Below are 24,634 nucleotides of genomic sequence, written 5' to 3' on the forward strand. Positions count from 1 at the left end.
CTTTAACTTTAAAATATGGTCAGAATTTTGCAAGAAAACTTTCCAGCCTGGGCGGCACGGTGGTGTAGTGGTTAGCACTGTCGCCTCACAGCAAGAAGGTCCGGGTTCGAGCCCTGTGGCCGGCGAGGGCCTTTCTGTGCGGAGTTTGCATGTTCTCCCCGTGTCCCCGTGGGTTTCCTCCGGGTGCTCCGGTTTCCCCCACAGTCCAAAGACATGCAGGTTAGGTTAACTGGTGACTCTAAATTGACCGTAGGTGTGAATGTGAGTGTGAATGGTTGTCTGTGTCTATGTGTCAGCCCTGTGATGACCTGGCGACCTGTCCAGGGTGTACCCCGCCTTTCGCCCGTAGTCAGCTGGGATAGGCTCCAGCTTGCCTGGGACCCTGTAGAACAGGATAAAGCGGCTAGAGATAATGAGATGAGATGAGATGAGATGAGATGAGAACTTTCCAGCCTTCGCCTGTGATTTACAGACAGGAAGTTATTCCAGAGTCAGATGACAGAAGTTAAAAATTCATAGTGCTGATAGCTGTTCAGGTGCCTGAGGTCGTTGTGATACCTGGTTGATGATTGTGTCTCTTTAACATTTAAAATGTGTCTTAGGAGTTTTGTGGTGAATGTGTGACAAAGAGAGTGTGATTATACAAATGAGCTGCTTGGCTAATCGCACTGATGCACAAAAGGGACAGTGTGTGTGTGTGTGTGTGAGAGAGAGAGAGAGAGAGAGAGAGAGAGAGAAACAAGAGCTGCTTGAACGTTCCTCTTCCTCATGAATGGAAGTCTGATTTTTACCTCAGATATTTTTTTTATCTTGGGCTGTGTGGATGTGGTTCGAAGCGCATGAGCCAAAGTTATGAAATAATGCACGCGACGAACTGAAGCCCCAACAGACGCTTGACACTAATTTTTGTGTCTCGACCAAAACACCGACAAATAAACCGACAAGGTAAGCCTCAGACAAATATTTTCACAAACATACAGTGATTTAATCGATGGTTACGACTTACGGTAATATGAACTTAATTCTCTCTAAGAGACAAAAATAAATATATTTAAAATAAGTGATCAGCAGTGACGTTAGCAAATTAGCACTTGCCTCAAAACCAAGAATTCAGACTTGACAGCAAATTGTGGGGACTTAATCATTTTAATCATATTTAATGTTAATATTATTATTAATAAATAATCATATATGAAAAAAATCATGACAGGTATGTGACAAGAATTATTGAACTGTTATTTCGTTCCATAGCCTATATTTTATGACTTTTATTTCGATGTCCAGCCTTAAGAACAAATTGCTTGATTACATCATTAAAATGAGCTATGTAGGCTATATATAGCTACAATTCCTCCAGTCCTAATTCATTAATTCATTATTTCAACTTCAATTATTATCCTTTTATGTGTTTTTATGTACTTATGTCTTTGTTTTTTATTACCTATTTAGGTCTTTATGTCTTTTTATATGATCCACTAGAGGAATAGAATTTTGTTGTACATTGTGCAATGACAATAAAAGGAAATTGAATTTAATTGAATTGCATTCATTCATCTTCAAAACTCTTGGTCTCCTGAAAGGAGATACGCAGAACCTTTATTTTTAAATAAATTTCTGAGTGGATAGTATCTCCACCCTTGACTCTTGTATGCTGCATAAATGGGAATAAAAAAATATATTTTTGAGAGTTAAAATCGACTGCAAAGTTGGCGTTCGAGCTGCCCCGCTGAGCCAGCCAGCCCTGAGTGCGTGACATCACAGCGGGAATCGGTTTTAAGGCCGAGGCCTTTGACAGCTACAGACCAAAGTCATATCAATAAAAAATTATGGTGAAAGTAAGAAATACCGTTACCGACTTGCTCAACTAAGACTGATCTGACTTCACTGATTGTGGGTTGACTCTCATTAAAGCAGGATAGGTGTTATAACTTATGCAACATACATGTACATGCACGCATTTTCACTGATAAAACGTAAAAGGCTAATTAAATAATCAGATGAACTGAGACAATCACATTCTGAAGCAAATTAAATAATCTTATACCGCTAACTTAAACACACAATACAAGTTACATGTATTAATCTAAATGCAGATAAACAACGTTTTTTTTGTTGTTTTATATCCAAATGAGAGTCGCATGTTACCCATCTGCGTTCTCGCTTCTTGAAGGCCGATCTTGTGGCTGATTGTTTTGAAACAATCTGACTTTCAGTTGTTCGTTCAGTTCTCCGTTCATTCACTTTTTCCACGTAAGGGCGAGATGGTAGCAATATCCAGTTTAGAAATCAGGCAGCTGCTCCACTCATTCTCCATTTTCTCCATACTGAGTACTCCGCCATTACTGCTTGGTTCAGGCAATTACTAAAACCCGGGATGGAACTGAATGTCACCGGTTTTAGCAACAACCGTGGGGAGGTCACTGCCCAAACGATAATATGTCACGTCCCATTCCGTCCCAGGTTTTACCAACAACCCTCGGCTCACACTCCAGGAGAACTGGTGCAACTGAACTTATTTTCTTTAAAAAAAAAATTAAATAAATGCTTTCCTTTTCTTGTGGTTTTATTTAATTGTTGGTACTGCACCCTCTTTCAATACGGGCTTATTTGTACAAGTCTTCAGTAAAGTGTGCAGAGCAGAGGAGAGACCACTTCATAGCCAGCCAATTCGCCCGTTAACTTCTCGCAAAACGCGTCCAAATCTTTGCAGTTTGAGCATTCTTGGGCCATGAATGCAACATAAATCCACCTTCTGTCATGTTGCTGCACCGGCCAGCAACACATCTACGTGGCATGGCGATAAATTAGCTCAAAATGGAGGATCGGAGTTGCAGTCAGCTCTGTGTTTTAGTATAGCGGAAATGGTGATGAGACCAATAGACTTCCTGCTGTGACGTTACGGACGTCAAGGTCATTCACTCAGACGGCTACCTATATGAATCACTTTAATCGTAAAAATTACTATATTAGATTTATTGTTAACGCTTAAAACTATTCCTGTGCCATTCTTGAGGTCTCAAGGCATTTATAAACGAAGGTGAGGCCATGGCTCTGCATATATGCTTTAAGAGAGTCTGCTGGGACATACGAGACTCCAGCACCAGAAAGCTGCTATACTGTGCACTGGTTCGACCGAAGCTGGAATATGGTAGTAGTTTGTGGTCACCTTACACTAGAGAACGCCCAGTGAAGAGCAACTAAATTCGTATTGAACTATCCCCAAAACATGACATAGAGAGAGAGAGACTCATCTCATCTCATTATCTGTAGCCGCTTTATCCTGTTCTACAGGGTCGCAGGCAAGCTGGAGCCTATCCCAGCTGACTACGGGCAAAAGGCGGGGTACACCCTGGACAAGTCGCCAGGTCATCACAGGGCTGACACATAGACACAGACAACCATTCACACTCACACCTACGGTCAATTTAGAGTCACCAGTTAACCTAACCTGCATGTCTTTGGACTGTGGGGGAAACCGGAGCACCCGGAGGAAACCCATGCGGACACGGGGAGAACATGCAAACTCCACACAGAAAGGCCCTCGCCGGCCACGGGGCTCGAACCCGGACCTTCTTGCTGTGAGGCGACAGCGCTAACCACTACACCACCGTGCCGCCCAGAGAGAGAGAGACTAATTAAGCTTAATTTATTGCCTTTAGAATATCATAGAGAAATATCAGATTTACTTTTATTTTTCCAAGTCCTGAAATGGCCTTATATCTACTGATATTAGAAACTACCTGCATACTTTTGAACCATATTATCAAACACGTAATTATGACCCCAGTAATTATAATTTTATTTACGAACATAATCAGGATTACGATAGGAAATCATACTTTGTCAGACCTGCTGAATTGTGGAACTTGTTGCCATCTAGTATGAAGGGAATTAACCTATTTACTACTTTTAAGACCAATTTAATATTTATTTGTCTAAGTGAGGAACTTATAGTCCTCCAGGTTAGATATTAATTTAGCTTGATATACGTTTTACTATATATTATATAAATTTTATTCCTTTGCCGTATTCTTATTTACTTGTATGTACTTTTAGAGTATATTCTTAATGTATGTAGTATTGTAGGGGGTTAGACGCAAGTTCTGTTTCTTTCCCCTGTCACACACCGTTTTAGTTTGAATTATCTGTTTGAGTCAATAATTGTTCCTCTTTCCTTTTATTAGGGCCCAAGCACCGTTCGGTGCGAGGACCCTATTGTTTTTCGAATGATGATGATGATTATTATTATTATTATTATTAAGGCCTGAGCACCATTCGGTGCGAGGACTCTATTGTTTTTCGAAGGATTATTCTTATTCTTATTATTTTTCTGTCGCGCTTGGCTTTTTTTGAGGCATTTCCCATGCACGAAAACTCATGAAATTTGATACACACATCAGTCATTGTAACCGCTTCTCAGCCACAGACGTTTGGCCACGGGCGTGGCCCAGGGACTTCATAGCGACCCCTAATATCATGGAGTCCTTGGATTGGCATATAGTTTCAGCTACGCATACCAAATTCAGTACGTGCGTAGTTCGTCCCAAGATGAACAACTTTCATATATACATTGCATTAGCCACGCCCAACAGGAAGTGAGGTAATTGGGCTTATATGCGTTTGGACACATGGTCATTTTTAACGGACTCCTCCTAGACGGTTCAGCAGATTCATGTCAAACTTGGCAAACACGATGCCAAGACATTGCTGATGTTGAATTGCGAAGGGATTTTTGATATGTTGTAATATGTTGAAATGGCAATATTATGAATTGTAATACTCGCCACATAAACAGGAAATGTGTCATGAAGTCATAATACATTTAATGATTTGGCTGAAACCTTTCAGATTATTAGAGAATGTGATTATTATGACACATAGATGCCCAATATGCCTGTCTGGTATAGCGCCACCAACTGGCCAAGGAAAGAATAGGGTTTTGAATATGTGTGTTTTGACACATGATGAATTTTAACATGCTCCTCCTAGACGGTTCATGAGATTCATGTGAAATTTGTTATACGTGATGCCAAGATGTCGCTGACATTAAATTGCGAAGGGATTTTTGATATCTTGTAATATGTTGAAATGGCCTTATGATTTTAATATCTTGGCACATAAACAGGAAACATGTCAGAAAGCCACAGTGCATTGACTGTATCATTGGACACTTCTTACTTCAATAGACATTATGATTATTATGATAACCTGACACCCAATGGGCCTGCCTGTTATTGCGCCACCACCTGGCCAAGCAGGAAATGTGCCAGAAATTGGCAATGCCTTAAGTGATTGAGCTGACACTTTACAAAATATTGTGCATTATGATTGTGATGATATTCATATGTGTAATTCAGATGCCTAGCACAGCGCCACCATCTCGCCAAGCAGGAAATGGGGAAAAAATCTTCAAATATTGGATATCGTGAGTCTGATGATATAACATATACAATTCTGTGCACACTCATAGTCATATTCATATTTATGCATACACATGTACGCACTCACATGCACACGCAACATCTATGAGCACACTCTCTTTCACACACACACTCTCTCTCTCTCTCTCTCTCTCTCTCTCTCTCCCTCTGACAAACAGACAGACACACACATGCACACAATAATAGCGGAGCTCCAGCGGAGCACCATACCTAAGAAAAAATGGTAGACCCATTGAGTCAATTTTTTTTGTGGTTTGTCTGTGTGTGTACCACCAGTCATACACACCACCTAGTGGCCAGTGTTAGTAATTACCAGTCATACACACCGCCTACAGTGTTGCCAGATTGGGCGGTTTCCCACCCAAGTTGGGCGGTTTCAAGTGCATTTTGGCGGGTTTTGAACATATTTTGGTCTGGAAAACGTCAGCAGTATCTGGCAACACTGACCGCCTAGTGGCCAGTGTTAGTAATTACCAGTCATACACACCGCCTAGTGGCCAGTGTTAATAATTACCAGTCATACACAACGCCTAGTGGCCAGTGTTAGTAATTACCAGTCATACACAACGCCTTGTGGCCAGTGTTAGTAATTATCAGTCATACACACTGCCTAGTGTTCAGTGTTAGTAATTACCAGTCATACACACCGCCTAGGCACGGTGGTGTAGTGGTTAGCGTTGTCGCCTCACAGCAAGAAGGTCCGGGTTCGAGCCCTGTGGCCGGCGAGGGCCTTTCTGTGATGACCTGGTGACTTGTCCAGGGTGTACCCCGCCTTTCGCCCATAGTCAGCTGGGATAGGCTCCAGCTTGCCTGCGACCCTGTAGAACAGGATAAAGTGGCTACAGATAATGAGATGAGATGAGATGAGATGAGATGAGACACACCACTTAGTGGCCAGTGTTAGTAATTACCAATCATACACACACCGCCTAGTGGTCAGTGTTAGTAATTGCCAGTCGTACACACACCGCCTAGTGGCCAGTGCTAGCCAGTAAAGAAATAAAACAAAAGAGACTGGCTATGATATAAGAAAATTCTACAACCCAGAAACAGATGGGAGCTCCGCTTTTAGGCAGTGCCTAAATCTATATATTAGTGACCTGCCATCATTGTGCATTTTGTTGCAGACATATGAAAACTCTGCATGTACACACACACACACACACACACACTGCAGACACAGGAAAGCTAAGATTAAGATTACAGCGTGAGGTAGAGACAAGGAGGAGACACATGCATAGTTTTGTACATAAATGTACATTTTCACACCACAGAAACACACACACACACACACACACACACACACACACACACACACACACAGTCTTTGTCTATCTCTCATCAAGCAGTCATGGCATTTGCAACATGCACATCACCTTTGAACATTTGATGAATATATGACATGTGACTGTTTTGTTGCAGGCCCATAGCCAGCATTGTGGAGGGGGGGGGGATCTTTTTTCCCCAAAAGTGGACTTCATCTGGCCCCCTACTCCCGTACCCCCCAAATACACGAGCACACTTCAAATCTTCTAATTTAGACATTTTTTAATTCATTATAAGTTCTCTGTTGTCTAACTTATTATTGTTATCTTCCTACAACTGTGCTGTGACTTCATTGTCTGTCTCTGTTGCTCACCTCAGTTGTCTGTTGTTGCTCTCCTTCATTGTCTGTCTGTTGTTGCTCTCCTTCATTGTCTGTCTGTTGTTGCTCTCCTTCATTGTCTGTCTGTTGTTGCTCTCCTTCATTGTCTGTCTGTTGTTGTCTGTCTCTGTTGCTCACTTCAGTTGTTGTTTATGGCATCAGAACACTCCTGATCTGCCCATGCTTTAGCATAAAAAACAACAATAATTTCTAATTGAGATAAATGTTTCAAGTAATCCTGAGATTGAAATAATATCGCACAGCCCTATAAGGACAATTAATTTAAAATTGCCCAAATGCAGCAACAGTGGGTGTTTTCACACACACTGGTCTGAACATTTTCATTTTTCAGCTAGTGCACACATTTCTTTTCACTCTGATCCAAATGCCAAACCACTGACAGGGCGTCATGTTACCATAACAGGGTGTCATGTTACCATGATGCCATGTTACCATGACGACTGAAAAACACGTGCTCTTAAAGTCTCGCATTTTACTGTCTTCACACCACACCACAGCTCCGATTTCCCAAGCTGAAAAAAAAATAAAAGCAGCCCCACGTCCGACGCTACTAGTACCTAGCCATCGAGCCACCTAACTCATCTCTGTGTGCGCGTGTGTGTGTCACTGACACACATAGACTGACGGACAGGCTGACGCTACCCCCCACCCCCACTGATCACTCTGACAGATCGATCTACCACTACTGTTGTAAACAAAAGAAAAACAAAGTCCTGCACTCAGCACCTTACCCATTTTGGCCCTTTTTTGGAACATGGCGCCAATATTTTGGGACAAAGTAGCAGCAGATTTCTTGCGTTTTCTGTCTTTATCTTCTTTTATAGAGGGCTACTGCGTGACGTCACCGTACCGCGAGATTGTGCTAGGGTGCCATATTGGAAGACCAAGTACATGCATACATACATACATACAATATAAAACAAAGTACGAGCGAGAGTAAAGTGACACGATGGCTGATAATTCGGGTTATGTGAGTACATTACCAGCTGCAGAAAGGGCACGGTATGTGGAGAAACTGGCTGTGATTGATGGGTTTGACCCATATGATAAGACTCGGGGCAAGGGAGAATGGATTTTTTTATTTCATAATTTATTTTTAATTTACTACTTATCTGTTTTTATTTATATATCTTTGAATTATTTGGACATGGGGAAAAACTATATTTAAAATCCAAAGAGGGATGGAGGGAGGAAAATTAAAACAAAAGAAAGAAATGAAATGAAATATAGAGTAGAGTATATTTGATAAAATTAAGGATGTTTTTATTCAGTAAACATTTAAAAAAATGTTCTACAACACTCTAGCCTAGTGACTTACCAGTAACAAAATAGACTTGAAGTATTCAGATCCGCTCTGCATAAAGCAGCTAAATCCTCTCTCTGTCTCCTGGCAGAAAGCTCCTTGGTTTGCTTGTGTCTCAATCACAGCTGGTATTCTGTAGAAAGACTTCTTTTCACCTTTCCCATCAGCTTTGTTAGAACCCTAACACAGCACAAAAGTTTACCATTGTAGGTTTTTGATGAACCAAGTGCCTCGTGGGTTCAAATACCGCGCGCTGCCGTTATTTCCCCCTAATCACGAGTTTGTTGGTCTTCCAATATGGCGCAGGGTTTGTTTACTTCCGGTTACGGGTGACGTCAGTGAAAGGGGTCTAATGGGGGCATTACCGCCACCCACTGAATTGGGGTGTAAAGCAGTCTGAACAAAACGTGTAAACATAAACATAGGAGAAATGAACCCATTTTTCTAACTTGGGGGGCGGTGTCGTGGCGGGGGGGGATCGAACGAACCCTCCGATCCCCCCTGGCTACGGGCCAGTGTTGGCTGGCGGAATGTCCTGGGTTGCGGAACCACACGTGCGAGGGCCCATCAAGGCCGCTAGCGGCTTTAATTTGTATTGTAATGTATTTTTGGTGATGAATTCATTAAACTAAACTAAACTGCTTTATAATGGTCAGGGTCATGGTGGATCCAGAGCTTATCCCAGAACACTGAGTGTGAAGCGGGAATTCACTCTGGATGGGATGCCAGTTAATTGAAGGCCACCATGTGTACACATTTTCACAAACTCATTCACACTTTAGAGTCAACAATCAACCTATCCATCCATCCATCCATCCATCCATTGGGTCGCGGGCAAGCTGGAGCCTATCCCAACTGACTATGGGCGAGAGGCGGGGTACACCCTGGACAAGTCGCCAGGTCATCGCAGGGCTGACATTTAGTGATAAACAGCCATTCACACTCACATTCACACCTACGGTCAATTTAGAGCCACCAGTTAGACTAACCTGCATGTTTTTGGACTGTGTGGGAAACTGGAGCACCCGGAGGAAACCCACACAGACACTGGGAGAGCATGAAAATTCCACACAGAAAGGACCCTGTCGGCCTCTGGGCTTGAACCCAGAACCTTCTTGCTGTGAAGGTTCTGGGTTCCACAATCAGCCTAGTGGAATGATATTGGTAGTTCGGAGGAAACTGGAGACCCTGGAGGAAACCCGTACGAAACTCAGCGAGAACAGACAGAAAGTTGAACTCAGGATTGAAACAGAAGCCCTTGAGCTGTAATGTGCTTGTGTTTTATACTGGTCCAAACTGGTTTGACATAAGGAAATCAAAATCTGTACATCAATGGTAATGGTGTGTGTGTAGATCTTACATTTGGATGAAATAAGAAGAGATTTGATTGTCTTTTTTTTAACTGAGGATTTATTTTTTCTCAATTTCTAACCCTGATACTAACCCGAGAAATGAAAGGACAGATTCATGGTGAATAATGTTGGTTTCGAAAAATTTGTAATGAGCAACATGCTATCAGTCTGCTGTGGCCACTTGTGTGGCCAATGGTATTTCAGGGCGGCCATGGCTACTCCAGACCACCCCTTAGCTCTGCCTCTGTGTTGGTGTGTGTGTTGATATGAATGTATCGGGCACATCGGTGTTGTTGGGTGTGTTAAACCCTGTGTACACTCATTTGCCTCTTAACCATCCTCCAGACCCCAGAACATGAAGATTGAATAAAGAACAAACCAGCATGAACTCATTACTAACCTTAAATAATTATTTGAGAAAACAAAAAGAGTAAATGAATGATTTATAAGTTTATAACCTGGCAATATGATTCTTTAAGAAGTACTACAATGTGAAGTACGGATTTCAGTGAAACAGACATTAAAAAATGACAGGAAGTTGCTATACACATATTCTACAAGGTTTAGTCAAGTCAAGTTTATTTGCATCGTACTTTTAACAATAAACATTGTCGCAAAGCAGTTTGACAGAATTTTAATGATTTTAAACATGAGCTAATTTTATCTCTAATCTATCCCCAATGAGCAAGCCTGTGGCGATGGTGGCAAGGAAAAACTCCCTCAGACGACATGAGGAAGAAACCTCGAGAGGAACCAGACTCAAAAGGGAACCCATCCTCACTTGGGCAACAACAGACAGCATGACTATAACATTAACAGTTTTAACAAGAAGTCAGTTTTGTTGATGTTATAAACTCTTCATTGATGGAAACAGTGTAAAACTGTTCATGACAACTGCAGTCCTAAAGTTAGCAAGTCAACTGTAGTCCTCAGCCATAAAAGCATTACTGTAAGTGTCCAGAGCGTCTTCCAAGTGTGACTTTCAACTGTCCTCATGGGGCCGTCCTCCACAGGAGCGATGCGATGAGACTCCAACCAGACACAGGGCACCAGGATGGATCAGGCAGGTCCGAGGAGCAGAAGAGGTCAGCATCTCGATCTCAGGACCGACATGTAACTCAGAGGGACAGATGGGGGGGGGGGGGGAGAAAACACGGGTTGTTAGGTATGCCCAATGTCACCTGAATAAGTAGGAGCAGTATACATATTACACTGAGTACAAGCAGGGACTCCGGCAACTAACTATGACAGCATAACTAAAAGGGGAGAGCCAGAAGGTAACACAGGAATGAGGGGCCCCGGGACATAAAGCAGCAGCCACTACACCGTCAACAAACTCGAGTGAGCAAGTGAGTGGGGACTGACAGCATCCATACATCCCAGTTTACCAAAACACTCTGTCTGAGGACCCTCCAGATCTACTCCTTTACCTCATAAACACCATTAACACAAGGCTTGACTAAACAGATATGTTTTCAGCCTAGACTTGGGCCCTGTCCACATGGCAACGGATTCAGGCGAATCTGATAAAATTGTTTATCGTTTCGGCCTGGCATCCACACGGCACCGGCATTTTGGGTGCCCCAAAACGAAATCTTTTGAGAACGGGTCCCAGAGTGGAAAAATCTGGCAACGGCCCCGTTGCGAAGTCGTCTGGATGAGTAGAACGGATTTGTTTACGATGATGTCACAACCACATGACTGTCAGTGCTTCACGCCGGGTAGAAGTGTAACGAACTCGATGCGAGTTGTCAACAAATCCTATAACTAGTCCAAACACTGCAGAAGCAGTAACCAAAACCATGCACCGCCCGTGCGCTTTCCAAAAACAAAACCAATCCCGCCAGCAAAAATAGGAAAAAAAGGAGCGATCTCACCTCTTCAGATGTTGGTTTAAGTCCGACAATACATTCCTCAAAAAGGGCGTAGAAGAAAATAATCCATCAACGTGTAGCATTCAATTTATTCCAGACCATTAAAGAATTCTGGAGGATATCAGAATGTTGGTGTACCGGCTTCCATCTACCCCCATTCATTCCTCTCTCTCTCCATCTACCCCCGTTCATTCCTCTTTCCGCATCTTTCGTTTTACGCTACTGGTTAATAATCAAAACTTTATGTGGCTAAAGCTACAGCAGAAGGGGTTTATGCGCATGCGTCTACAGTACTACTTCTTCTATTGTTCTGGTGTCTCCGATGGGACCGTCTTACAGCGCACCTAGAGGTGTGGCATGTGTATTGCATCGTTTTCAGCAAGCGTTCCGTTGCCATATGGACCTGAAATGTAACTGATCCGTTGCCCATGTGGATGCGATATTTAAAAAAAAAAAATCTCGTTGCCGTTGTTGTGTGGATGTAGCCTTGAACGCTGAGACTGTGTCTGATTCCCGAACACTACTTGGAAGGCTGTTCCATAACTGTGGGGCTTTGTAAGAAAAGGCTCCGCCCCCTGATGTAGCCTTCACTAGTTTAGTATAACGTATGAAATAAATGATTAAGTTAGTGTAATGTCAGAAAACCCTGGGCCCGGGTGAACTCTGAGTAGAAAATTCTAGGAGGCGATAGAACATTTTCCATTCATGGAGAGAGAGAGAGAGAGAGAGAGAGAGAGAGAGAGAATCACACAAAGGGATGGTGAAGAGAGGGAGCTTTTGAGTTTAGCCCAGGGGGATTATTAGCCACTTTGAATACTAATGAGGGCCTTTAAGCTTTTGGTCATGTCTCCTTCAATCCTCATCGCTCTCTCTCTCTCTCTCTCTCTCTCTCGCTCTCTCTCTCTGTATCTGCCTGTCAGGGTTTGTGTTTTGCTCACGCACAGACTACAGAAATATGTTTGTTGTTGATCTGTTGTTCCTTTCACCAGTGCTTTCAACAGTACCAGAGAATGAGAGCAAGAAAGACCTGACCGGGAATGAAAGAATGAAAGTACCAGAAAGAAAGAGATGGCAAGAGCTAAAGAAGTTGTGATCCTGTAACTGAAGAAAGTGTAGAGAGATTCCTCATTCACTAGAATGTCTGTGGATTTGTGGGATCGTAGTGAACAGCACATCACATTTTGTAAAGAAGACCTTTTTATACAAAGATAAAGAAGCTGGCAGAGTGTAAAAGAGACAGAGAAATAGAAGAGGCATGAATGAAATAAATTAATATTCCGTTATTGTACACTACCGTTCAAAAGTTTGGGGTCACCCAGACAATTTTGTGTTTTCCATGAAAAGTCACACTTTTATTTACCACCATAAGTTGTAAAATAAATAGAAAATATAGTCAAGACATTTTTCTGGCCATTTTGAGCATTTAATCGACCCCACAAATGTGATGCTCCAGAAACTCAATCTGCTCAAAGGAAGGTCAGTTTTATAGCTTCTCTAAATAGCTCAACTGTTTTCAGCTGTGCTAACATGATTGTACAAGGGTTTTCTAATCATCCATTAGCCTTCTGAGGCAATGAGCAAACACATTGTACCATTAGAACACTGGAGTGATAGTTGCTGGAAATGGGCCTCTATACACCTATGGAGATGTTGCACCAAAAACCAGACATTTGCAGCTAGAATAGTCATTTAGCACATTAGCAATGTATAGAGTGGATTTCTGATTAGTTTAAAGTGATCTTCATTGAAAAGAACAGTGCTTTTCTTTCAAAAATAAGGACATTTCAAAGTGACCCCAAACTTTTGAACGGTAGTGTAGCTATTGTAATAAATAACGCTACAGCTTGCGTAATTGCAAGAGCATTACCAATAATCAGTTATGTAATGACCCAACACTGGAGATGGTTTCAAATGTTGATGACTGAATTAATAGAGTGCTTCGAGGTCAGCACGAACCCAGCGGCGGCCATATTGGAAGTCAAAGGTCGCTGTGTCAGTGCATTGTTGTTGTTCAGCGAAGCAAAAAGGGGTGACAATGCCGAATACGTGTGTCATTGTTGGCTGTAGTAGCCGGGGGGAAAAGGGTGGCAAAAGCTTCCACAGACTCCCTAAAGTCGTGACTAACCAGGGAATTGCAGCACAGGAGAAAAGCGAGCGGAGGAGACGACAGTGGCTGGCTGCCATTAACCGATCAAATTTAGGACAACTTGACTGTATCCGGATTTGTTCTGATCACTTTGTGACAGGTAGGTTAAATTGTCTTGAATTTCATAGTTACTAAAATAAATGTGATACAAACTATTATCTTTTCTATGTACTTTCAGCAATGATTAATGGATATATTTGTCACATTAGGTAGCTTATGGGGTGGCACAGTGGTGTAGTGGTTAGCGCTGTCCCCTCACAGCAAGAAGGTCCTGGGTTCGAGCCCCAGGGCCGGCGAGGGCCTTTTTGTGTGGAGTTTGCATGTTCTCCCCGTGTCCGCGTGGGTTTCCTCCGGGTGCTCCGGTTTCCCCCACAGTCCAAAGACATGCAGGTTAGGTTAACTGGTGACTCTAAATTGACCGTGAGTGTGAGTGTGAATGGTTGTCTGTGTCTATGTGTCAGCCCTGTGATGACCTGGCGACTTGTCCAGGGTGTACCCCGCCTTTCGCCCGTAGTCAGCTGGGATAGGCTCCAGCTTGCCTGCGACCCTGTAGAACAGGATAAAGCGGCTAGAGATAATGAGATGAGATGAGAGGTAGCTTATGTCTACTGCAGTGCATTGTTGCATCAAATGGCATTTAAGATCTAGGCCTAGTAATGTTTATGTACACATGCTTTAGTTCACAAAATGGACTTGGGTGAAACACTAGATAGTTCACAAGATCGATGTATGTCACATGCGGCAACAAGCTGGGGTCAGCTTTCCATTCCTTCTCACTAACAGTGTATGGATCTACATTCCCGATGAAACGTACCTTCTCAGCATAACGCTCCCGTGCCTGCTTATCCAAACTATCACAGTAGTGCTCCATCACTTCAGATGTCTAAATTCTTAAAAAATTCAAGCTTCTAAGCCCTCTAACGCGGAAACGAATCGGTGAATGTGTACTCTATGATGTGTACTCTATGAGCGCTCTGGACCGAGTGACTTCCAAGATGGCCACGCAGACCGCAGTGTTACTATTTTTAGCATCATCTCGGAGCATTCTATAGTCTCGTGTGTGTGATCATTGCTGTACTGAGTGTACATGTGTTTATCTAGAATTTATACTGAACACGACGTGTGTAAGACCAAGCGTTTGTTGACCATGCTTATGCCATGAGCTGAGCAGTTGTTTAGTCTGGCGTTTCTCTGGACCTTAGTATTTCCAAGGCAACATTTCACCGGTCAGTGTGCAGCTATGGGAGTTTTATGGCGAGAATCTGATTTCACCTAAAGTTTTAATGCCCGAAAGTACAACTGTAATGGGAATCATGTTGAAGCAGCTGTAAATACAACACGGTCAAAAAGTATAAATGCTTTCGAGAGTCTAAATTGGATTTAAGAGTGTTTTCACCAGTCGTTTACAAAAAGCACAGCCATCTGGAATAAATGGACCACAGCGCAAGCGAGAACAGCTGAGAGGAAAGAGGTGTGTGGTAACAAGTAGCAGAAGGACAGATACAAACAGAAAGGAAAAGGTTGGGGAATAGCCTGGGAACTTGGAGAAAGTGACTTTCCGTGGTCACTTAATGCCTCCCTTTCATCCTTTTTTGCTTTGGTGCAACAAGTAGCCTCTTTGTGTGTTTAGGGCAGCGCTTGTGTAAAGCAATACCCCTTCCTGTTTTAATTAATCAGATAAACACGCTTTACCAGGCGCTTTTAATTCTTGCATTCAGATGGCAACACAGCCATATTTATTTGTAGGGACGGACTAATACGTCTACATTTGTGCCAGTCTGTTTATCAAATACACTCACCGGCCACTTTAATAAGAACTTGTTCTTGATTCTAGGATTCCTGTTCTTGGCTGGCAGGAGTGGAACCCAATGTGGTCTTCTACTGTTGCATGCTGAGATGCTTTTCTGTTCCCCATGCTTGTAAAATGTTGCTATATCCTTCCTGGCAGCTCGAACCAATCTGGCCATTTTCCTTCAGAACTGTCACTCGCTCAGTGTTTTTTGTTTTTCTCACCATTCTGTGTCAACTCTAGAGACTGTTGTGTGCAAAAAGCCCAGGAGATCAGGAGCCGTTTCTGAAATACTCGAACCAGTCCATCTGGTTAGCGCCAACACCCGTGCCACAGTGAAAGTCACACTTTTGCCTCTTTTCCACCAAATCAGTTCCAGGGCTGGTTCGGGGCCAGTGCTGGTGCTGGTTCACAACTTGTTCAACTCGCAAGCCAGCTGAGAACCAGCTTGCTTTTCCATAGCTCGCGGTGCTAAGAGAAGCCACGTCATTACGTCGCTGTATACGTCATTACGTCGTTGTATACGTCAGTTACGTCGCTACGTTTGCATAAACCTTAGCGCGAATATCGAAGCAAAAACAACACGGAAGAAGCAGCAGCAGCAACAACAATAATAATAATGGATGACTTTGCATTTGTACACCTGCTGCTTCTCGTCGCTTAAAAATGGCGATCTTTCGCGGTCTTGTTATTGTTGTTGGTCTTAACAACTCCGCCCCCCCGCTGACGTAAGCGGTTCTTTCCTCTGGCCCAGCAGAGAGTTGGTGCTAGCCTGGAACTGGTTTTTCTGGCCCCAGAGCCAGTTCTTTGTCAGTGGAAACAGAAAACCCGGTTCCAAACTAAGCACTGGCCCCGAACCAGCCCTGGAACTGCTTTGGTGGAAAAGGGGCATTTGAGATCATAATTTTTCCCATTCTGATGTTTGAAGTGAACATTAACTGAAGCTCTTGATTTGTATCTGGATGATTTTATGCATTGTGCTGCTGTTAATAAGGGACTGACTGATTAGATAACTGTATAAATCAGCAGGGGTATGAGTATTCCTAATAAAGTGGCCGGCGAGTGTATACTAGTCTACTTTCATTTGTCCATAATAGCCTACTTGCATATTTATCTAGTTGTACACTTGCCTACTTCCATACAAGAATTCTAGCATACTGGCCTGCTTACATACTCATCTACTTATCGTCAGCGTTCTCTCGTTTCTCGATCTTTCCTTCTGTCATCAAGGATGGTGATGGGCTTGCACGAGGCTCTAAAGAGGTAGGAGCACTTATCACATGAAAATGTTGGGAGGGGTGGTGGTAGCGAAGCCTTCTCCTTTCTTTGATGTCGTTTGGCTTCGAGTTGAGATCTTCTTTCCATCTCGAAGCACTCGGTGCCCTCTCTGATAAGGTTTCGCCACATCGGTTGCATTTTAGCCGCCTCTTCCCAGGTGTTAATGTCGATGTTGGTGGCCTTCAGGGCTTGTTTCAGCTGGTCCTTGTAGCATCACAGAGGGGCACCATGAGGGCTTTTCCCCGAGCTCAGCTCGCTGAACAGAATTCTCCTGGGGAGCCTCGTCTCGCTCATGCGGATCACGTGTCCTGACCATCTGAGTCGATGTTTAATGACGGTAGCTTCGATGCTGGTCGGCCCTGCTCTTTCCAAGACAGCAGTGTTGGTAATGTAGTCCTGCCAGATGATGTTGAGGATGGAGCGGAGCTTCTTTTGATGGAACTGCTCCAGCTTTTTCAAGTCTCGGCAGTACAGGGTCCATGTCTCGCAGCCGTATAGAAAGGTGGAGACGACTGCAGCATTGTAGACCATGATCTTTGTTCTGATGTTGAGGTCTTTGTTCTTGAACACATGGTTGATGAGTCTTCCGAAAGACTACGGTACTTATACTAACTTACTACCGGTATATGACAACCTTCTCAATAACAATATTTAAAACATATTCTAGCTTTTTCTAGAGTGCTAATTTTGCCAATGATGCTATAATAGAGTTAACAAAAGCAACAGTCGTTTCATGACCCTTTGGGGATCTCACCTCTAAGATTTCTGTGAAATTTTGGGTACTCGTTCGACCCCTGTAATACTTAGCAGAGGTAGAGTGTGGAGGTGACAGATTGTTGTTGTTGTTTTTTTAAATTTTATTTCAGATGACATCAACGCTCCATGGGCAGAAGGTGTGTCACTCAGAAACACAGACAGATACACTGAAGCCACTACTCGGAGGGACGGGATGCGAAGTTGAAACACTTCGCTTCCGTCGGCGCCTAATGTCCAAAGAGGGACGGAGCAACGTGCGCGTGGAGCATGTGAGCGGGCAGCATGCACTGTATCTACGTGATCCGTGGACAACCTGTGTGGACATGCAGTGGAGATACAAGCTGTTTGTGTTCAGTGCAACCTTTGTGGGCACATGGTTCGCCTTTGGCCTGCTATGGTACCTGCTGGCTCTGGTGCATGGAGACCTGCTGGGTGAGCAGCATCCGGACAGGCAACTACTCCTTTATATCATTGACACTGATGATATAAAGGAGCTAAAATTTCAGAAAAGGTCCCCATGCCACAAGAGTTACCAATCTTACTTCCATTCAGTTATACAATAAATGTACTGAATATAGGTGGAAATTATAATATTTGTGGAAAAAAAAAGAAGGAAAGGGAAATGAAGCAGGTCTGTGGCGCAACATGAATGAGAAGATACTGTAGTAATGGGTAGGAAGCCAAGGAAGAGCATATATAACCAGAGTGAAAGAAGGACACAGGTCAGACCATAGTAAAATTTGTGTGTTTCGTCTCTTTATTTTCAGAATTCGATCCTCCGGCCAACCACACGTTATGTGTGATGCAGATGCAGACTCTCACAGGAGCTTTCCTGTTCTCCCTGGAGACGCAGACGACCATTGGATACGGTTTCCGCTGTATCACAGAAGAGTGTCCATCTGGCATTGTACTTCTCGTCATCCAGCTTCTCATTACCACCGGCATGGAGATCTTCATCACAGGAACCTTCCTTGCCAAGGTACTGCATCTGGGCCACAATCATTAAAGGACATGGGACATGAAACATAAATGCACGCTATATCAGTTTCTTTCCATTAAAAATATGAATTAATTGCATCAACAAATACAAAATCATCTATTAAATTCAGCAAAATCGTTATATTCGTGATGATTATATGGCATTTCTGCTCGACCTCCGATATGCATATTTTACAACCGGAAGAGCCGCTGTCACGTGATCATACGTCACAAAAACTTTCAGGCACAGCACAAGCGGGTAGATGGATGGAGAAGTGAATGACAAGAAAATTGTTTTTATAGTCTTTAACGTACATTGGACATCATGGTGTATTGTGCTGCTTATGGTTGCAATAATTCCAATGGGAAATGCCCTGGAGTAAGTTTTTTTGCATTCCCCAAGGACCCGAAGCTGAGGAAAGTGTGGGCTCACTACTGCCGTAGAAAAAACTTTGCACCTACTGTTTCCCACAAACTGTGTTCAGACCATTTCACTGAGGATTCTTTCAACATTAATGCTCAGGTACTGAGCGATATTAATTGCCAAGCCAAATTTAAGAGGCCGTATAGCCGGGTTCATGGAGGCAGTGATAGCGCCATAATATACAGGGCCTAACATTCCTACAACTGTAGAGACAGTCAAGAAATCCTGTAACATTAATGGACATTTAAATAAATGTTATGTTGGTAAGTTTGTTTAACTTTTCTTAATTTTCATCTCTTTCGCCAAATGGCGTAGTGTTGTTGGCTGTGTGATGGCGTTTCGCCATTTTGAATGTTTTCATCTGGACTCTGGAAGCATTGTATCTCAATCAATCTCGAAAAATATCAGCAAAAAAAAACTAGCTTGCAAGGGACTTTAGCTAGATCTATGATGAACTTTCAATGTATGATACAAAAATAATACTTCTGTCAACAGATCATTAGCCTTTGAGCAGAATTGTTTTTAACTTACCAGGAAGTGTTATCCAGCCGACCGCTTTCAGTTTCATGGGGATTGAATGAACTCTCACTCTCAGAATCATCTGACCCGTCAGAGTAAAGACAAGATCCATGTTCATGTGAATTTCCAGCTATCGGTTCGAATTGATAGGGTCTAACTTCACATCTCTGTGAAACATCGGGAATATCACTGTCGATGGTGTCCATTTCGGTAACCTGTTTACATTAGATACCCAAGCGCTGGCTCCTTGGAAAGTTTTTGTGACGTCACGGGTCATGTGACCACCTAGCTCATTAATGAATCGTTGTTTTATGCTGATGTATAAAAAAGTTGAATAATGTGATGATTTTCACATTTTTGACGCCCTGCAGTGATTTAGATGGCATTTCTTATGTCCTTTATACATAATTATACCCAGAAAAAAATCCATGTCCCATATCCTTTAAGATGCACCAGTGACAAATGACCTGACATTTTGAAGCACTTGAAAAATGGCATTCATATACAATTAATGGATTATTTTATGTTTTCCTGTTAGACTCACATAGATTTAAGAGTGTATATTGGATCAAATGCACAATAATTTGCAGCGTTTGATACCGTTAAAGCTGATGGCAAGACCCCTTTGAAGGACTCTCTCTTTCTTACACTTTCTATCAGGTCGCTCGGCCAAAGAAACGTGGGGAGACGGTGCGTTTCAGCCAGCATGCCGTAATAGCCAATCACAACGAGCAGCCATGTCTTATGATCCGGGTTGCCAACATGCGCAAGAGCCTTCTTTTGGGCTGTCAGGTAACTAACTAGAGGAAGGGTCTGTTACTGAATATTTCAGTGTTCTTCATTTCATCTACTTTTTTTGTGCATAAATTCAGTGTTATTCAGTCTATATTGAATCATATTAGGCTTCCAAATGTGGACGAAATATCTGTTCAGCACACATTTAGGCTAAAAGTACCTTTATTTTCTCAAAACCAAGGTGTGCAGTTTGAGAAGATCTGGTATAAATAAAGTTCCTCAGCTTTTTTTGCTACACAGTGGTTGGATCAGCCTATTGCTGACTGTGCTTCTGAGCAATTATGACAACTGTTATACAGTATGATGATGGAACCATGTTTTTATACCGATTGTGCATTATGATTATGTGCCTGAGTGATGCTCTGTACAGGTGACTGGGAAACTGCTTCAGCGTTGTGCACCTAAAGAGGGTGAGACAGTGCGCTTAGACCAGAAGAACGTCCCATTCAGCGTGGACACAGCCAGCGAGAGCCCCTTCCTTATCCTCCCCCTCACTTTCTACCACACTATTGATGACGACAGCCCTCTCCGAAAGTGGGCTGCCAAGGGTACACTTAGGGCCCGGTCCCACAACACTGATGACTATAACTATACCTATAAATACAGCTATGACAATCCCTCTGCCTGAATTTAGTTCCAGTCTGGAGCAGTCACACCACAACTATAATCCCGACTATAATATCTGTTGGTCCTGCCACTTCATGCAACTTAGGAATAGTCATGGAAGTTTTTTTCCAAGTAGTAGCACATTATTCCGGGTCGTACTGTACAGCTTGGACTTCAAAACAACCCGTGTACACACTCCAGTGGTTGACACAATACAGATAGGTCACAGACTACAGAAATATAATAAAAAAGGATACAAAATACGGCGCGGTTATGGATTTTAATACGGACGCTAATAATTTACGGATTGGTCACGGACGTTTCAGTATATTACAGATTGGTTACCAATTTCATACGGATGATTCATCACGGATAAAAAATTAACAAGTCGAAAACAATCAAATGCCGAAGTTCATAATTAAAATATCTTACCTGCATTTATATGTTTCATCTCATCTCATTATCTGTAGCCGCTTTATCCTGTTCTACAGGGTCGCAGGCAAGCTGGAGCCTATCCCAGCTGACTACGGGCGAAAGGCGGGGTACACCCTGGACAAGTCGCCAGGTCATCACAGGGCTGACACATAGACACAGACAACCATTCACACTCACATTCACACCTACGGTCAATTTAGAGTCACCAGTTAACCTAACCTGCATGTCTTTGGACTGTGGGGGAAACCGGAGCACCCGGAGGAAACCCACGCGGACACGGGGAGAACATGCAAACTCCGCACAGAAAGGCCCTCGCCGGCCACAGGGCTCGAACCCGGACCTTCTTGCTGTGAGGCGACAGCGCTAACCACTACACCACCGTGCTGCCCTTTATTAATTTGCTATTGATATTTCATGGAAAATATCACATATATTTTTATTTTCCATGCATCTGTATTCTGTGACTTCATGATGGAACAAGGATGTACAAAGATCTCATCTCATCTCATTATCTGTAGCCGCTTTATCCTTCTACAGGGTCGCAGGCAAGCTGGAGCCTATCCCAGCTGACTACGGGCGAAAGGCGGGGTACACCCTGGACAAGTCGCCAGGTCATCACAGGGCTGACACATAGACACAGACAACCATTCACACTCACATTCACACCTACGGTCAATTTAGAGTCACCAGTTAACCTAACCTGCATGTCTTTGGACTGTGGGGGAAACCGGAGCACCCGGAGGAAACCCACGCGGACACGGGGAGAACATGCAAACTCCGCACAGAAAGGCCCTCGCCGGTCACGGGGCTCGAACCCGGACCTTCTTGCTGTGAGGCGACAGCGCTAACCACTACACCACCGTGCCGCCCTTTATTAATTTGCTATTGATATTTCATGGAAAATATCACATATATTTTTATTTTCCGTGCATCTGTATTCCGTGACTTCATGATGCAACAAGGATATACAAAGATGCATGGGGAAAATAGCATGTGCTCAGACAATGTCATACGTAAACATTTACCTGATTGGTCAGATGTTTTATCGGATCAGATTTTTCCAGGCCTGGAAAAATTGCTCCAGAAGCAATCTCACCGATACGGATAAACCGATAGACCCAGGCCTGGGGTATAGGGATCGTTATCGGTCTGGTGTGAGCACCAACCACATAAACTGCAGGAGACCCATTTATTTATAGTTATAGTTATAGTTATCAGTATTGTGGGACCGGGCCTTTACTGTAATAACTGTGAAACGAAAATGACAACTTATGAAAGCTTAAATTTGCTTAACTATTTGTAAATCATTTGAATGGAAAATTTCACAGAGTATTCCTGTGTATCCTCAAACTTTTAAATATTTTCAATCTTGCCTGGACTAATACCTCCATCGCCACCTCCATCTTTCTCTTTCTGTTGCGCTTTCTCTCTCTCTCTCTCTCTCTCTCTCTCTCTCTCTGTTTCTCAGGTGTTGGATGGACTGAGCCAGAGCTGGCTGATTTTGAGTTGTTGGTGATGATGAGCTCCACGGTGGAGCCGACGTCCGCTATGTGCCAGGTGCGCACGTCCTACCTGCCTGAAGAGATTCTGTGGGGCTATGAGTTTCCACCCATCATCTCTCTGTCTCCAATGGGGAAATACGTTGCTGATCTTGCCTACTTTGACAAGGTTATCAGGGCCAAGACTCCACCCATATTTAGACAGTCCTCATCCACCAGCCAGCAGGGCTACCATAGGAGCGGGGAGGAAGGAGACCCAGAGAAGATTCAACTGGAGCTGAGTTATAGAGAAGCAGGTCAGGAGAGGGCGAGGGGGAGAGATGGGAGTCCATCAGGAGTTAGAATAAGTAATGTGTAACATACTTATAGGGACACACACTTATCAGATGACGCCCAGCAAAGTGCCCTGATATTAGAACGCAACAATCCTAGTATATAAAGTATAAAGGAGTAACACTGAAATCTTGTTAAACTACTCATACCACTGGGCTACTATAGGTACTAGAATGCCATTGTGTCATTTAGATACAGCTAGTGTATACAAATAAGCAATATTTAACCTTCCCAGTGTTACCGAACCAGGCTTGCATGGTTCAGCAACATAAAGGGAGACCGCGCGAGGATCAAGTTTGACAATAGAATTATTTATTAAAATAAACAAGCATATCAAAAGATGAAATTCTGTCAGGATAAGTAAGATGGCATGAGATAAAAGTAGAATGTAAATCAGTTATGCAAAACAAAAAGCCAAAAGTGACGCTTGCTGGAACAGAGACAGGGAACGCCAAACTCCTGCCAGGTAGCCTTTTTTAAAGCACCAGTACGTGACTAGCATCATGTGACTAGCAGCACCTGTGCATGAACTCCACCCTTACCCCTTTGCCACCATATCAGTTCCAGGGCTGGTTCGGGGCTGGTGCTGGTTCACAACTCGTTCAACTCGCGAGCCAGCTGAGAACCAGTTTGCTTTTCCATAGCTAGCGGTGCTAAGAGAAGCCACGTCGTTACGTCGTTGTATACGTCATTACGTCGCTGTATACGTCATTACGTCGCTACGTTTGCATAAACCTTGGCGCGAATATCGAAGCAAAAACAACACGGAAGAAGCAGCAGCAGCAACAACAATAATAATAATAATGGATGACTTAGCGTTTGTACAGCTGCTGCTTCTCGTCGCTTAAAAATGGCGATCTTTCGCGGTCTTGTTATTGTTGTTGGTCTTAACAACCCCCCCCCCCCCCCCCCCCCCCCCCCCCGCTGACGTAAGCGGTTCTTTCCTCTGGCCCAGCAGAGAGTTGGTGCTAGCCTGGAACCGGTTTTTCTGGCCCCAGAGCCAGTGCTTTGTCAGTGGAAACAGAAAACCCGGTTCCAAACTAAGCACTGGCCCCGAACCAGCCCTGGAACTGCTTTGGTGGAAAAGGGGCATCTGTAAAACACAAACAGGCAAGCAGCAACAGGTTGGCCTGTAACACTGGTCAAGATGGAAATACTGGGACAATATCTCCCTCTAGTGGCTAAAACTTACTGCCATTAGTAAAGATGCAATGTAACTGGTTTTCACTAAACCTTTCTAGTTGGTATGAACACTTGGTTGCGTGGGTTTCCTCCGGGTGCTCCGGTTTCCTCTACAGTCCAAAGACATGCAGGTTAGGTTAACTGGTGGCTCCAAATTGACCGTAGGTGTGAGTGTGAATGTGAATGGTTGTTTCTCTATATGCCAGCCCTGTGATGACCTGGCGACTTGTCCAGGGTGTACCCCGCCTCTCGCCCATA

The 24,634-nt window shown here is 43.4% G+C and overlaps 1 protein-coding gene across 2 annotated transcripts; it reads left to right on the forward strand.

Annotated features, from left to right (window-relative positions):
- Nucleotides 1–686: 686 nt before the first annotated feature.
- LOC132871822 (ATP-sensitive inward rectifier potassium channel 10) lies at nucleotides 687–24,100 on the forward strand. 2 transcript variants are annotated; one of them, XM_060906351.1, is made up of 7 exons: nucleotides 687–945; nucleotides 5,358–5,425; nucleotides 17,716–18,037; nucleotides 18,373–18,584; nucleotides 20,187–20,318; nucleotides 20,692–20,869; nucleotides 22,831–24,100. In XM_060906351.1, the coding sequence occupies exons 3-7, from the start codon at nucleotides 17,716–17,718 to the stop codon at nucleotides 23,217–23,219; spliced, it is 1,233 nt and encodes a 410-aa protein (XP_060762334.1). In that variant the 5' UTR covers nucleotides 687–945; nucleotides 5,358–5,425; the 3' UTR covers nucleotides 23,220–24,100. The 2 variants fall into 2 exon arrangements, with proteins under 2 accessions (XP_060762334.1, XP_060762333.1); XM_060906350.1 differs by lacking the exon at nucleotides 5,358–5,425.
- The last annotated feature ends 534 nt before the right edge of the window (nucleotides 24,101–24,634 follow it).

The sequence above is a fragment of the Neoarius graeffei genome, chromosome 23, assembly GCF_027579695.1.
Source record: "Neoarius graeffei isolate fNeoGra1 chromosome 23, fNeoGra1.pri, whole genome shotgun sequence".
NCBI lineage: Eukaryota > Metazoa > Chordata > Actinopteri > Siluriformes > Ariidae > Neoarius > Neoarius graeffei.

Bases quoted from the DNA above. Each gene is read 5' to 3' on its own strand.
- LOC132871822 (XM_060906351.1), top strand. From the start codon at position 17,716: ATGACATCAACGCTCCATGGGCAGAAGGTGTGTCACTCAGAAACACAG. The intron at 18,585-20,186 runs GTACTGCATCTG...ACTTTCTATCAG, and splicing joins CAGGAACCTTCCTTGCCAAG to GTCGCTCGGCCAAAGAAACG. The intron at 20,319-20,691 runs GTAACTAACTAG...TGCTCTGTACAG, and splicing joins GCCTTCTTTTGGGCTGTCAG to GTGACTGGGAAACTGCTTCA.